The sequence below is a fragment of the Rattus norvegicus genome, chromosome 1 (assembly GCF_036323735.1).
Source record: "Rattus norvegicus strain BN/NHsdMcwi chromosome 1, GRCr8, whole genome shotgun sequence".
Classification (NCBI taxonomy): Eukaryota; Metazoa; Chordata; class Mammalia; order Rodentia; family Muridae; genus Rattus; species Rattus norvegicus.
In genome coordinates, this window is record NC_086019.1 from 254,259,089 (window position 1) to 254,275,102 (window position 16,014).

The 16,014-nt window shown below is 40.2% G+C and overlaps 1 protein-coding gene across 22 annotated transcripts in view; it reads left to right on the forward strand.

Moving 5' to 3' along the window:
- Btrc (beta-transducin repeat containing E3 ubiquitin protein ligase) overlaps window positions 1-16,014 on the forward strand; it is a 165,735-nt gene that overhangs the window by 100,004 nt on the left and 49,717 nt on the right. For all 22 annotated transcript variants that reach the window (XM_006231530.5, XM_006231538.5, XM_006231536.5 and 19 more), the window contains 1 exon segment: window positions 2,666-2,755. In XM_006231530.5, coding sequence (XP_006231592.1) covers window positions 2,666-2,755 — 90 coding nt within the window.

The window sequence follows — 16,014 nt, forward strand, 5'->3', positions numbered from 1 at the left end:
TGATTAACTGATTTAGAAGTGTCAGTCATGGAAGACAAGGGCAGCGGCAAACTTGTGCCCTGTTCTAGAAGACCAGGGGGATAAGACAAATAAATGCCTTATAATGCCAAATAAGTGAGGAGACTCAGCACTGACAGCTTCCCCCAGGGCTGGAGAGGTGGCTCAACTGGGAAGCACTTATGTCCCAACTGAGGATCCAGGTTTGCATCCTAGCTCCGACATCAGCTGGCTCACAAATGCCTGTACCTCCAGGGAAGTGATTCTCAACCTTCCTAACACTACAACCTTTAATACGCTTCCTCATGTTGAGGTGACCCCCCCCCAACCATACAATTATTTTTGGTGCTACTTGATAACTGTAATTTGCTACTGTTATGAATCATAATATGTGGTTTTTGATAGTCTTAGGTGACCCCTGTGAGAAGGTTTTTTGATCCTCCAAAGGGGTTGCCACCCACAGATTTGAGAACCACTGCTCCAAGGATTCAGACAGACAGACAGACACACACACACACACACACACACACACACACACACACACACACACACACTAATCTTTAAAGGAAAATTTCCCCCTGTATGAGTGCTGAAGTGCTGGGTCTGTAGGTGTGTGCCACCATGCCTGGCTCCAAGTTAACTTCCCTGAATGATGTGTGGTGATGCAGGGGATTGAAGCTAGAGCTTAATGTTTGCTAGGCAAGTGTGTAGTTTACCACTGAGTTATATCTGCAGCCCCAGTTTCTTAGTTTAGGGGGCAGCTGAGTTAAGGAAGTATTAAAAAAATGTTTGTAACTTAAGTAAATCTAGAATTTATCTTAGTTCATAAAATAGGGTTTTTAAATTAAGTGAGTGTAACTTATCTGCTGTCATCTTAATTCCAACACAAATACTTATGTTGGTTTTCAAAGACCACTCCCAGGCCAGCAGTGTCAGCCTCTGCTGTAAATTAGCGGGTCCCCAGGTGATTCCCATGCATGTGTAAGTGGAGGACAATGACCTATAGATTCTATGCTAGCCACAACTTTAGATTGAAAGCATACCCAGGAGGCTGAGGCAGGAGGAATGGCTGCCAAGTTTAAAGGACAGCCAGGACTATATTGTGAGATTCTGTCTCAAACAGGGATAGCTAAGGGCTGGAGAGAGCTTAGAAGTTAAGAGCACTGACTGCTTCTAGAGAGGGCCTAAGTTTGATTCCTGGCGCCCAAGTCAGACAGCTCACAATTGCCCGAAATTCCAGCTCCGAGGAATCTCACACATCTAGCCTTTGTGGTCACCAGCACACAGGTGGACATAATCAAACACAGGTACATATACCTAATTAAAGATAAATCTTTAAAGAGAGAAAGCCTAAAACAACAATGAAAGGCTAAAAAATTTGTTTTGTTTTATTTCCCTGATATAGTGACAGTTATCAATAATGCTTTTCAGGGGCTGGAGAAATGGCTTGTGTTTAAGAACACAGCTACTCTTCCAGACAGTTTGACTCACAGGACTCACAATTATCTATAACCCCTGTCCAAGGGAGATGTGATGCCCTCTTCTGGCCTCTGTGAGCACTGCACTCATGGTGCACAGACTTGCAAGCAAAATACTCAAACACATAAAATAAATTTTCATTTTAGTCCTTAAAAAACATTGCATTTGGGACTGGAGAGATAGCTTAGCAGTTAAGAGCACTAGCTACTCTTCCAGAGTTACCAAGTTCAATTCCCAGCACCGCATGGAGCTCACAACTATCTGTAACTCCAGATCCATGGGATCTGGCACCCTTACACAGACCACATGCTGGCAAAACACCAGTGCACATAAAATGAAAATAAGTGAAATTTTGAAAATGTGTTTTATCCACGTGTGGGTTGTGCATGCCTTTAATCCAGGCATTCAGGAGGAAGAGACAGGTGGATCTCTGAGTTCCAGGGCAGACAGGGCTACACCGAGAAACCCTGTATGGGAATGAAGAAAGTACTTCATCATAAAGGAAGACTGTAGCACAGCCATATTGTGTCCATTCCTAGCATCCTGCGGGTTGCTCACTTTCTTCTATGTAGGCTTGCAAGCCTACTCAGACCTCCTCCTCTTTTTCTTCTGTGTTGTTGTTGTGGTTGAAAGGCCCCGCTCTGGAATCCAGGCTGACCTGAAACTGGCCGTATAGCTGGAACTGTGTGGCTTCTCATTTAAAGTCTTCCCCACAGATTGGTTTATAGGTTTGTGCCACCATGACTGGCTGACAATTAATTGCTATTTTAAACAAAATGTGGGTTAAGTTTTACATTTTTTTTTTTCATTTTTAGACACAGTATCCCTGCATTGCCTAGGCTAGTTTCAGACTTAAAATCTTCCCACTTTGGCCTTGATAGTGCTGGGATTATACTATATCTGGTTAACATCTGCATTTTAAAACCTGATGTATATCCATCCTCTCTCTCCCATTCACACCATGAGTTCACTGCTCACATACTCACTCATGGGCAAGCATTGGCATTCACGGGCTCTGTCCTTTCCTCCTCCTCTCTACTTAGTTCCTCAGCAACTACAAATCTCGGATTTACAAATGGAACTGTATGTTGATTTAGAGAAATTGAAGAGAACTTGACAGCTATGTGTGTCAGTCTTTCAGTATCTTTACAAAAAAGTGATTATTTTTCCTTGAAAATTGTCTCTACAGACTTACAACAGCTGTGCCAGGCTCTGCATAAACCAAGAGACAGTATGTCTAACAAGCACTGCTATGAAGACTGAAAATTGTGTGGCCAAAGTAAGTAACAGTGTCCAGCGGTTAATATTATAGCGAAAGTAAGTAACAGTGTCCAGTGGTTAATATTATAGCGAAAGTAAATAACAGTGTTCAGCGGTTAATTTTATAGCACATTACAGCAGAGCTGCATCTGTGGGAGCCTTTACTCAGTGTTGTTACTACGGGTGACCATGAGATCAGATATTTATGAAGACAATGTAAATATAAGCAAGCATTATTTTATACAGAGTGAGCTGAATGCTGGCTTTTCTTTCTCTTGAGTTGCAACAGAATCTTTATATTATCCATCTAGTTACACAGATTAGTGAGTTATTATAAGATGATGAACACTTTATTTTGTACCTTCCTTCCTGGCTGGTTTTTATTGTTTGTTTTGTTTTGTTTTGTCTACATAGTTGTGGCTGTCCTAGAACTCATGATGTTGACCAGGCTGGCCTTGAACTCAAAGATCTGCCTGCCTCTGCCTCTCCAGGACTGGGATTAAAGGCAGGTATCACCATGCCTGGCCTCCCTAAGTGTGGGTGTGGTACATCAGAGATAGGCTGAGGGTGACAGTCAAGCAGAGGCCCAGTTATGTTGTGCCACTGTTACTTAATAAATGTCACATTTGACCAGGCATAGCAGCACATGTCTTTAAGCCCATTGGGAGGCAGAGGCTAGCCTGGTCTACAAAGCAAGTTATAGGACAGCCAGGGCTACATAGAGAAACCCTGTCTCCCAAAAACCAAAAGAAATGTCACATTTGGTGGTTTTGAATGAAAAGGTGTTTTTATCTGTCCATAAGGCCCAAGTCTTTCATGTATAAAGCTGTGCTATATCTCTAGGTACAAAAAATAATATTTAAAATTAAAATCTTCAGAGCTAAAGAGATGGCTCAGTGGTTAAGAACACAGGTTGAAAAAAAAAAAAAAAAAAGAACACAGGTTGATCTTATACAGGAACCTGGTTTAATTCCCAGCACCCACATGGTGGCTAACAACTATCTGTAACTACAGTTCAGAAGATCAGTGTCATCTTATGGCCACTGTGAACACTGCATGCAATTGGTACACAGGCATTGTTTTCATTTTTCTGCAAAAATAATCTTTATTAACATTTAGGGTTTTGTTGTTTTACAGTTTTTCCAACTTTCAGCTTAATCTATTTTTTCATATTGACTATTAGTGGTAGGACTTTGTTTATATCACGTGGACTCCATCTTATAAAATTCAAGAAGAGCTGACTTATTTCTTTTGGGTTATTATAACAAAATATAAACAGTAGCTTATAAAAAATAACTTTTTCATATCGTTTCAGAGGCTGGGAAGATGATTGTGACAATAGATTCAATGTCTATTTAAAAGTTCACTCTTGATAGATGGAGCCTTGCTATGTAGTCTCAGGATGAAAAGAATAAGCCGAGCTCTTTAGGATCTCCTCCCAATTCTGTTCCTGAGGACTCTGTTCTCATACATGAGCTGGTTAGAGAGGAACACAGTCAAATTTATTGTTATATAGTAGCAATAATACTTTTTATTCTATTTCCTAAAACATATAGTAATCTCTAACCCTGCTTTATCAGCTGAAAACAAATTAGAATTAGCCATATGAGTAATGTCAGATTTATTTTAAATTATAGCTGCAGAAGGGAGGTTCATCAATTGTGTAGTAAGTTCACATCTTAATTTGCAACAAAAATGAGGATTGATATAAGTCAAATTTAATTTTCAGTTGCTTAGTAACAACTTGCATGTGCCACCTTGCCCCTGGGTGGAGAAAGTGTTCTTTCATTCCTTGTGTGGACATGCTGCTCTGAATGCTCCTTCCAAGCTCCTACTCAAGGCACCATCTTAGCATGAGCACCAATCCAAGGACAGGGAGACAGTGTAATGAGTTTCACTGAGAGCTGGCCAACCGAGCATCTGCTCCTTTTGTTTTCCTGTACTTGGTAAGCCAGTATTTCTGAACTTCTTAGCCGTGTTGCTATGAGTCTGTACTGTATGGGGGTGGGGCTGGCTCTTTTTCCACCCTCTACTTGAGTGGTGCACAGTTAGAAATCTTCTGGCATCTGGCACAGTGGTGTGATTTCTTCCATGCTCTTGGGTGAGGAAATGTTTGCTCATTGCTGCTCATCATCAGTCTGTCTCCTTGCTCCCAGATGGTGACCTTCTCGTCCCATTCCTGCCTGTCTTAACATTATTCTGACACCCATTCTCTTTCATTGTCCCCTTAACCACTGTAATTGAATAATGATTTCTATAATTTCCAGTTGGAACACAACCAACTTCCTGCTTCTTTTTATTGGCCCACATCCTGTCTTCTAGTTCATTGCTTCAGACTTGAGCCAGATCGTCAAATAAAAACACATAACTGAAAAAAAATGTTTACTGCAGTAGCCTCCACTAGCAGGGCAAGGAAAGATGTCCTTTCTCATTGCTAAACATGTTCTGTCTGTCTCACGATTCCATGCTGTCTCTCTGGACCTCATTTACTGCTTGACCTTTAAAGAAATTCCTCAAAGTTACGTTTGTGGATCTTTAAACATTTCTCTATTTCTTTTTCCTCAACTTTACTTCTTAACAATTGTTTGTCTGCTACTGATTCAGACTGTGCTCCAGTGTGGCCTGCATGTCCAACTGTCTCTGTGTGAGAACCACTATAATACAGTAAAGCCAGCCCCCCATCCCCCTGTCCCTTATAGTTCAAAACAGCTGAATCCAGCCAGAGTAATTTTGGCTTGTGTGTAAGTAAGTATAGTAGCCTTTACCTCTTTATTAAATACTTGTTTGCATTTTACAGAAGGCATTGGTTCTTCTCAAAAGCAGGAACGACCCCTATATTTTGTGTGTAGCTCTCCTCTGTTGGGTTACTGTGGTTTTCAGTCCTGTATGGAAAGAGCACTCCCTTTCATTCGCAATAAAATGGAAGAAAGCACAGCTGTTTCCTAAGTTACCTTAGGTGACGCAGTCTCCTGAGCTTTAGCTTGAAAGAAAGAGGTTCAAGAAATTATTTAAAAATGAAAGTGGGGAGGGGTCAGATAATATTTGAAGCCATAAAGTGTCTTGTATACAGTTTGCTTATTTGTTTTGTTTCGTCTGTCTGGCTCTCTTGTGTAACCCTGGCTGTGTGGGCCATTCTGGCCTTGAACTCACAAAGATCCAGCTGTGCTGGGAGTAGAAGGCCTGCTGCAGCATGCCTGGCTAGTTTGTCTTTAAAGCATTTCATCTGCTCACAGCCCTGGAGTTTATGGGGTTTGTTTGGGGATGATGAGCTCTGTATTTATTGTAGCTTTAAATGGACAGTCATTACTGATCGTCAGCTTAGTCTTTCAGATCTATAATCACGTTGTACCTAATTGTCAACCTTCATGTCTTTTAATTATGAAAGAAAACTGAGAACATTAATTTTTATGTTATCTTTCTATTGACTTTATTGATGTACTAGAGAAAATTTTGGTTTGAGGCTTTTCCATAATTTACCTTTATACCCCACACCCCTCCCATAAACATGTATAGTTAAAATTGAGTTGTTCAAATACCTCTACCTTGATTCCGGCCTAGATAGGGGTGGTTCTCTCTTTGTTTGGAATAAGCCCATTCAGTGGTCTTGTATACATTCTGTATTTTTGTGTTGTTATTTTGTTATTACTGTTTTTTATTTGAGACTAATAATCTGTTTGAAACCGAGACAGAAAAATGTGATGTTCTTTTCCACTCACTCCAGATTTTGATAGAAGACTTGTTTTATTTATTTCCAAAATTATATCCGCAGGAAACAAGCTGTTTAAATTCAGATTATGCTGAAGCAAAATGGTCCTGGTATGAGAAGCAACGTGCTGTTTTACGAGCACAGAGTCCCTTTTCTCATAACTGATTGATAGTAAATATTTTCCTGAAGAATTATTGCCAACCATGAACAGTGCAACTGTTTCACTTTTTTTCCGTGCTACTTGCTGTACCAGCCATTGTCGGTAATTAAGATCTACAATTCACAATGCAGACGTTTGCACTTCCTCTGGGTCTGTGCTATTTATAAGGCATTTCAGCTGTTCAGAGTTTCTTCTGAGTTTTAAACTACATGTTAACAGGCTTCTTTAATATACTGTTTCACAAGAGCAAGTCAGATGTCTGTTCACACAGGCCCTTCTCACAGACCTTTGCTTAGCTTTGTGGTGAACACAGCAAGGTGTAATTGTATCACCAGGGCCAGTGTGATTGGGAAAATTCAGAAGTATAATACTGTTTAAAGAAGCCAGGAATGAAATTCAGAACTAACCTGTTTTGTTTTGTTTTGTTTTTTCATTTTTAAATATTTCATGTGTTTAATATGTTAATGTTACTAAGGTTTTAAGAAATACACAGTAAAGTGACCTATTGGTTAGAATTTGTGTTTTTGTCAAATAATGTGAAAATATATTCGCTGTAGTTGTGCATGACTTTTTGTCTCAAAAGATTTGGAATAAAATGGATTGACAGATTGATAACACATTTGTTGTTTAACAGAAACCTAAAGTAGAACATTCCATTGATAAAGCAAGTGCCAACAGAGATCTTAGTCTGTGTTCAAATTGATCATATTCAAATTAAGTCCAAAAGAGAACTGATTTTAAAAAGTCCAGACCCATCCAGAACTCTTGGTGAATGATCTCCTAGACTCAAGTCACTGCGCAGGCTTGTTGCTACAGGCACTCATTGTTAAACGTACAAGCGGAAGAAACAAGAAACTCAAAGCTGTCAACAAAACGTGTTTAAAACTTTGCCTGGAGTGAAGCTCAGCCTGCTTGTTCTTAAGCCTGGAGTTCAGCTGCATTGATTGTGCATACTGGCCTCCAGCATCTTCCAGCAGAGTAGATCTGCACAGACAGGCAGGACACAGGTCTCAGCGCTGCTTCTTGATGGCCCTTGAATAAAGACAGAGCTGCTGAGAAAGCCATTCCAACTCCAGTGCTGTGTAAACTTCTCTTTCTCAGTGAACTCTCTATGAACACTTTTTGGACAGCGTGGTTCAGCTGTTGGAGGCCACTGATCTATCTGACTGAGGCACTTCAAGATGCTAGAAAGACCCTCTTCACATTTCTATCTAGCCAGGGAGCCAATAAGATGGAGTTTGTCTTTGTGGATTGATCTAGAGCAGCATGAGATGAGCCCAGTCAGTGTCTTTCTCAGTGATAGAGGTAAGGTTATGGGGGAAGAGGGGTGAAAAAAGAAAGTTCTTCATCAAGAACTGACTGCAGTATTGCCTACTGATGCATGTCGGATCGCCCGCACAGAGAGATCACATGCCTTCTCCAAAAGTCAAACGATCAATTCGCCTCGTTTTGGCTCTGTACTTAATGCACAAACAGTGCGATCTGCGGGGCTGTAATTGCATTGTTAGGGCCAAGGAACAAGCCTGTGCCTTTTCAGCAGACAGCTGGCAGGGAGAGAGGCATGTTGTTAGGAAAGAGAGAGGCAAGGCAAATAAAATTACTGCTAACGCTCAGAGATCGGCAGGAGTCCTACTTGCCTAATCTTACCGGTGGGAGCAAGCGGCTGTTGTAATCCAATTATAGCAGCATAAGCAATTTGTTAGACACTCCGCATAATGTAACAATTTCCCAATAAACTCTGACTTGTAATAACGTCGGCAAGAGTCCGCATAAATCTGCCCGAATGGTGGGGGCTGGAGCATTCGGCTGGGGGCTTGTAATTGGCGCCATCAGCACGTTTTGTAGAGTGCAGTATGGTGCAGTCTTTTAGTGCAGGAATTTTAAGGAGAAAGGCATGGCACATGTTTCTTAGAAAAAGAAAAGTGGCCATTAAAGGGGGAGCAGCAAGAAGGGCATACTCTTGCCTTCACATTACCTAGGAATCTCAGTGTAGAAAGAAAACAGGAGGAAGCCATGTTTCCTTCTAGTTCTAAAGAGGCAAGATGAGGGAAAGTGTACGGATTAGTTAGGTTCCTTTATTTAAAAGGTTCTTTTTCTGTTTCTATTTATACCCCCCACTCTCCAGTTCCTAAAAATGTATTTGGGTAGCGTTAACAAGATGTTCTTAGCTAGGTAAGTCCAGAAATGCCAAAATTAAACCTTTTTCTTTGGAAGTTTAGTATTTTCTTTATAACATGAATACATTCTATGTAGTCACATATAGTGTGTGTTTGTGCCCAGGACAAATCCCTGCAATGTTATCTCCCCGAATAACCTTTCTGTAGAGCTCTGCCTTATGCTATAATGAACCACTGCTTACTGAAAGGGGCTAAGCCTCGCTTGTTTGTTTGGCTTACTGTTCTAGACTGGCTGCATGGTATCTGGTTATAAAATGCACCATGAGTATCTGTAGGATTAGGATTACCAATTAAGTTTGTTGAAAACTTACATTGATCAGAAATACAATGTTACTTAAAATATACCTGTATTATTCTTACAGAAATATCTCAGGTTCCTAGGTAATGGTATTTCTGTTTTATAAAACTATTACAGAGCACATTTGGGTACATTTAGGATTGGTGTAGGTAGTCACAGACTGAGGTTTTTATTTGTACAAGGTAAGGGAGATAGAGAATGCTTTCCAGATGTTGGTTAATAGATAGATGCATTTTCATGCTTCTGAATGTATTAAATGTCCCCTGCTTGCTTTCTTATGCCAACCCATCCCTTCATTGCTACATGATTTGTGTCAAAACCACACTTTCAAAATAGGCCCAGGATTCTCCAGAACACCCTGTTGCTGTGGGTATTATCACAATAAATATTTACTTTCTGTATAAACATTTCCTTCTATTGAAGCAATGCTGCCTTGTTTGACTGGAGTTGCATCAATAAACTGCAGTGCCTCTAATAAAGCCACTCAGTGTCTGGGTTTAACTAATGGCTGATTTTCATGACTTTGACAGTGAGCTGTGTGCGTTATTTTCTCCTGATATTGTAAAAATAATGAGAGCAAATTAGAACAATCAGTTTACACAGATAGCTCCTGATTGGAGGCGATGGGCAGTGTGGCAGCAGGTAATCCATCTTCTGGCTCCTGTCACATTAACTTCAGCCGTGTGAAAAGATCAGGTGGGGTAAGCAGGGATCCTGCCCAATTGGAACACAGAAATTAATGAGAAGAGCATTGTTCTGTGATCAACCTTTTAATTAGCAAGATCAGAAACAGAGGGCGTGGTGAAACAGCAGCACCTCAGCTGCACAGTGCCAGGCACAGTTCCTGAAGGGCACAGAACGCTGTGTGGCTGTGCTCTCTCCTGCTGTGTAGGCATTGCCACTCTGCTCCAGAGCTCAGTTACAGATGTTAGGAAGTGCCCCTCCTTTCCAAAGTAATGACATAGATCGAGCCAATGTACTAATAGTCTATAGACTCTAATTCTGTCGGGGTCATTTAGGGCTTTGATTGCCAGTACTTTCTTTGGTATTGTATTCTGGGTTTTACATTTTGATTAAAACAGAAGCAAGCAAACAAAATGAGTAACCATAGGAATTAGATTCTGTGAAGTTCTGCCCTCCCAACCCCGCTACCTCGTTCCTTCATTGTGGAGTTTTTCCTGCAAGTAACACAAGGGTTTTATGGATTGGAAGATCCTGTCACTTTGAGTTATTTAAAAGAGGAGCAAACTCCAGGCAGCAAGCCGTGGCATATTGAAATTGGGTTCCTTTCCTGGTTCTGTTTATTAGGGAATTTGCTGTTTTGTTTATATATTTCTTGTGCCATTGGCTTCTCAATGTTGGCACTGTATTATTTCAATTTATGTAATTGAGAATTGAATATCAATCAAGTATGATGTTTATGGAAGGAAGAGGGGGATAAAAAAATTTATGAACCTAAAAGCTGATTGATTCATTTAAAGCTCAGTTATAATAACGTCATAACCTTGTTAATCATTCTGATAATAGAAAAGTTGTGTAGCACAACGGAGGGTATTAATGAGAGAAAACTTTTAGCCAGATAAGCAGTGCTAGCTATTTATTCATTCATTCATTTATTTATTTATTTGTATGGGTGTCTTTCTGCATGTATGTATGTATTACCATGTGTGTGCCTGGTGTCCTTTGAGATCAGACAGGGGTGATGGATCCCTTGGAATTGGAGTTAGAGATGGTTGTGAGCCACCATGTGGGTGCTGGGAACTAAACCCAAGTCCTCTACAACACCACTGAGCTGTCTCTTCAGCCCAAGCACATGTTTTTTATATCTTTTTGGAAAGGTTTTAACTTTGGAAACATGTAAGATGACAAAACACTTCACAATGTTCTAGTCTTCACCTTTTAAAAGTAATGACTTACTGAAAAAGCCATTTAATGCATGCAGTGTGATGGATTCAGATGTGTAGATGCTAAGCTTTATTTCTTTTTTCTTTTTTCTTTTTTCTTTTTTTTTTTTTTCCGGAGCTGGGGACCGAACCCAGGGCCTTGCGCTTGCTAGGCAAGCGCTCTGCCACTGAGCTAAATCCCCAACCCCCTAAGCTTTATTTCTTAACATGAGCAGTTGATTGGCTTAGGCATTAGTAAATGGATTAGTACAGTTTGATTATCATGTGCCTATCTGAGTTTAGAATTGGTAGGATAAAAACCTGTACTGTACTCTAAAGTATCTAGATGATGTAGAAGACCATCTTTCCTCATCATAGTTAATAAGGCTTGTTTAATCATTTGTAAGTAATGTAGATTATACCCACCATTTCCATAACTCTTTAGGCCTATAGCTGTAAGATATACACTTAAGCCCCTAGTCCTGTGCTTTCATGTAAAACTCACAGAAACAGGCACTTCATGTCTGACCTCCCTCTCCCCTCAAAATACCTGATACTGTCAGAGCAAAATTTTAATTACTGGTGAGCCTTGACTGAAACTTGTGTGATTCAGTTTTAGGGACAATGACATGATACCAGATAGTGTTGAGGAGTCTCCAGACACATAGTTCAACATGTTGGTGATATTGTTCATATTAATATTCTTAAAGTCCACTCTATTCCTTAATGTGGAAGAGAGATTTTTATTTTTAAAGCTATTATGGGTTCTCATGGATGTTGCCAGAAAAATACATTCTCCTTTCTGTGTGTTGGAAAGTTTCAGAAGCCTGGGTTCATGAGCTCTCCTTGAATGATGTTTGGTCACATGGTGGAAGAAGATCTAAGCTTGTGGAACCTGAGACCTTCCCAAGCCCATGAGCTCAGGATCCACACATGTAAATTTTATTCTTGTGTTGTGACTTCAGCTTATAAATGCTTCCTCATATGACAGGCTTCTTTAAGAATTTAACGCTGGTGTCCTTCTTTCATGAGAATCTGGAGTTCATCTGCCCTCTAAGTCTACTGATTGTCCTGCTGTGGAAACTCTCCTCCAAAATGATGGCTTCTGTCAGGGCGATCGGGCTCTGCCTTGCAGGTTTTTATGGTTTGTCTAATAATTTTATAAATGTCCAGCTCTAAGTAGTTAAAAAAAAAAAAGCAAAACACTCCCTTTGACTTCCACCTTAAGTTCTGCTCACTTCAGCATAAGCCATGGGCTCAGCCTGGAGAAATTGTCCTTAGTCCTTAAGAACTTACTCAGTTCATGCTGGTCTCAGGTTCTTATGTTGGACCTGTGAGGCTGTCACAGTCATATGCCCTTGCACAAAGCAACTTCCTTTGTTCCCTGATAAATTTGAGGTTTCATTTTGAAGCACACTGGCTATGTGGCCCAGCCTAGCCTGGAACTCACAGCCCTTCTTCCTTCGCTAACCAAGTGCTGATAGCACTTCACACCTAGTACCTTGTGAAGATTTAAACGTCCATTTTGTTTCTTATGCACCCCATTCCCACCCTCTGGAATAGAGATCTAATTCAGTACATTGTATATGCTAGGCAAATGTTCAGCCCCCAATTCAAATGTTTTTTTTCCTTTAATTTCAGTCTTCTATTCAAATGTTTGAGGAAAAGTAAGTAAATGGATACGTTTTTGAGGCTCTGCATTGAAGCACCGTAGTCTAGCTATGTGTTACCAGTTTCAAATGCAAACCTGATGAGATGACGAACCCTGAAGCTCAGAGGACCTGACCAACACCCCAGCCCACCCCCAGTCTTTAAGTTAAAGAATCAAGATTTCAATTGAAATTTCTCTGAACTCAAAATCCTCACTCACCAGCATGCTTTTCAATAGTATTTTTGAGGCCCATGTATTCTCCAAGCAGTCCACTGCCCTTTAGAATTTTTCTCCATTTGATTTCTGCTTTGACATATAGCAAGGGTTAATCCTGCCTCCCTGAAGCCCCTCCCCTTTACTGCTTATTCAGTATCTGTATTCAGAAAATTCAGCACTTCAGGTCACCCATTTAGGAATTAGTGTTAGCTGCTTACTCAGTAATACTTAGTCATCACTTACCTGACAAGCATTATAGGGTCTTCAGAGGGGCTCGGGTGACTTCATACCACAATTTCTTCCTGGAAAATGTGTGGGGCATGGTAAACAAGTGGCACAGATTGGTGACTTCTATCTTAGCAATTGTTTTAGAAGTTGTTCTGGGGCTGGAGAGATGGCACGGTGGCTAAGAGCACTTGTTCTTGTGGAAGATCCAGGTTCAGTTCCCACATGGTGGATCACAGCTGTGCACAGCTGCAGGGGATCTGATGCCCACCTCCACCCTCTGAGGGCAGTAGACATGTACATGGTGCCCAGACGTGCATTCGTGCACATCACTCATCTACATCCACATAAGATAAATCTTTTAAAAATGTTGGGGAACACAGCTCTAAAGTATAAGCATGCACTGTCAGTCTTTACACCAAAAACTCTTTCCCCACTTGACTTAGTCAGTACCTTTGACAATTAAAAGCATAACCTCTTGGGCTGGCAAGACAGTTCATCAAGGGAAGGTGCTCGCTACCAAGCCGGACAACCCCCAGTGGTGCCCTAGGACTCACATAGAAAAGGAGAGAACTGAATCTTGTAAATTATTTTCCGACCTCCACATACATATCTGTGTCATATTCACACATGGACATGTATGTACATACTTGTGAACATGTATACTAAATAAGTTAATATAAAAAAGAACAGGGGGCTGGGGATTTAGCTCAGTGGTAGAGCGCTTGCCTAGGAAGCGCAAGGCCCTGGGTTCGGTCCCCAGCTCCGAAAAAAAGAACCAAAAAAAAAAAAAAAAAAAAAAGAACAAAAACCATTGCCTTTTAAGGCTTCAAAGCTCTGGTTTTTTCTCTTCTTTTTAGTAAATATTTTTGTTTCTCTTCATGCTTCTAGATTACAAAGGTTGCTTATTATGTGTACGTAGGGTGGGTGTCAGAATTTAGCTAGACTTTGAAATCTTCTGTCTCAGAAGAGGAGGCAAGAGTGAAGATGGGAGGTTAAAGAGGCCATGAAACTTTAAAACTGTTGGTGCTGAGTCCGTGGGTCTGACTGTCTATGCCTTCACTCTCTGGGAAAGAATAGAAGTTTTTGACAGGTAATTGTTCCATGACTCTCTTGTACAATTTATAAAGCCACGTAAGAAGTGCTTGCTCACGGAAGAACTGAGATGAGACACAGAGATGCTAAAGCTTTTCCAGAAGATGGAGCATAAATTTAACCATGTTCTTTCCTTCAAATATCACTTCAGACTTATCCATACTTTCTAGAAATATCTATGAGCATAACAAATTTAATTATACTATTTTTCCTTAGATATAAGAGGGAGCCTAAAAAGAAATGTAAGGAGAAAGCCATGTTTAAAAAGTAATGTTTCCTACAGTGTTAACTACGGAGTCTGTAGCGTGACTCTGTAATGGAATACCGTGGCAGGGGGTATAATACTGTAAATAAGATGAATGTGCCACTTGTGGATTAATGGGCAACCTAAAGAGTAGCTTTATTTACATCAATGTGTGAGGTTCATTTTCAGTTTGTATTTTTTTCTTACTCTTGGGTTTGGAGTTATTATAGGCCTGACAGTTTAATTATAGAACTTACAAAATCAGTTTCCTTGGTATTACTGGCATTGCCCATCATCCCCCTTCCTCTTCTTCCTCTTCCTCCTCCCCCTCTTTCCTCCTCCTCCTCCCCATTCTCCTGCTCCCTCCTTCTTACTGTTTTCTGATAAAAGGTCTCACTCTGTAATGTAACCCAGGCTAGCCTAGATCTTGAAGTGCCTAAGCCAGCCTCCCTGATGTGGAGGTTAACGGTTTTGCCTTTAGAGATGTGAAATTGCTTTACCATTAGTTTTGTAGTACGAGCATGTTCTTTTCTGGGTTTTCTTGTTGGTTGGGTTGGGCTAGGCCTTTGGTTTGGTTTTGTGATTTGTTTTATTTCTTTGCTGAGGTTCATGCCCTATCACCACCAGGTGGTAGATGGTTTTTGTTGTTGTTTTGTTTGTTTACTGTTTATTAGTGTTTTTCAAGTTGTTTCCTAGCGATCTGTTTGAGTTTTTAGATTTATGAATGGCAGGTTGATAATAATAATCATGGCAGGAAAAATGTTTTCTTTAATCTTGAGTTATGTTGCTTTTAAATATTAATTCTGTGACATTTTAAAGCTGATAGATGAAGGAGATTTTCTTTAACTTTTGATAATGACTGAAGGATTTCTGAAATGTATTAATTCCATGAAACATAGCTTTCGTTTTGCATTTTAGAATTATATGTATCCTGATTACAATATTCCATTGCAGTGACATAGTTTTCTATGCTAGATGAGTTTACTCTTACCACCTTTAGTGGATTGTGTAGGCGGGCACTGGCTGCAGATACAATGCCATTATTTAGGGCTTTTGAAACTTCAGAAGCTTGAGACTCAGCCTGTTAGCTGATTCCTGCTTTGCCTCAGTTGAAAGTGTATAAAATGAGTTATTTCGTTTACATAGTCAGCCTATCATTTGCTAGTTTTTGGGTTTTAGTATTAATATTTAGTATTAGTGTTGTTTATTAGTTTTTGGCTTTAGTATTAGTTTTGGTTTTTGTTTTAAGCCTTTCTTAGTTTTGTTTGTTTGTTTGCTTGTTTTAAACAAAGTCTTACTCTGTAGCCAGGCTGGCTTGGAATTTGCTGTGTGGTCTAAGCTGAGCTCAGGCTCTGAACAGTGCGCCTCTCAGCCTCCTGCATTCTGGGATGTCAAGCATGAGTCACTGTGCCTGGCTTACATACGTTACCGATAAAAGTCAGATCGTATGTAAGACAAACCGTGGAGCTGACTTAGGGTTATTTCTCAGTTGTGCAAAGTAGAGTCTCACATTATTTGTTGAGTTTCATTGACTTGAAATAAAACGTCTTGAATGATGTTTTTCACATTTTCTTACTCCGTGTTTGTGTGCAGAGAGTATGTTCAAGTATACATTCCTGTGTA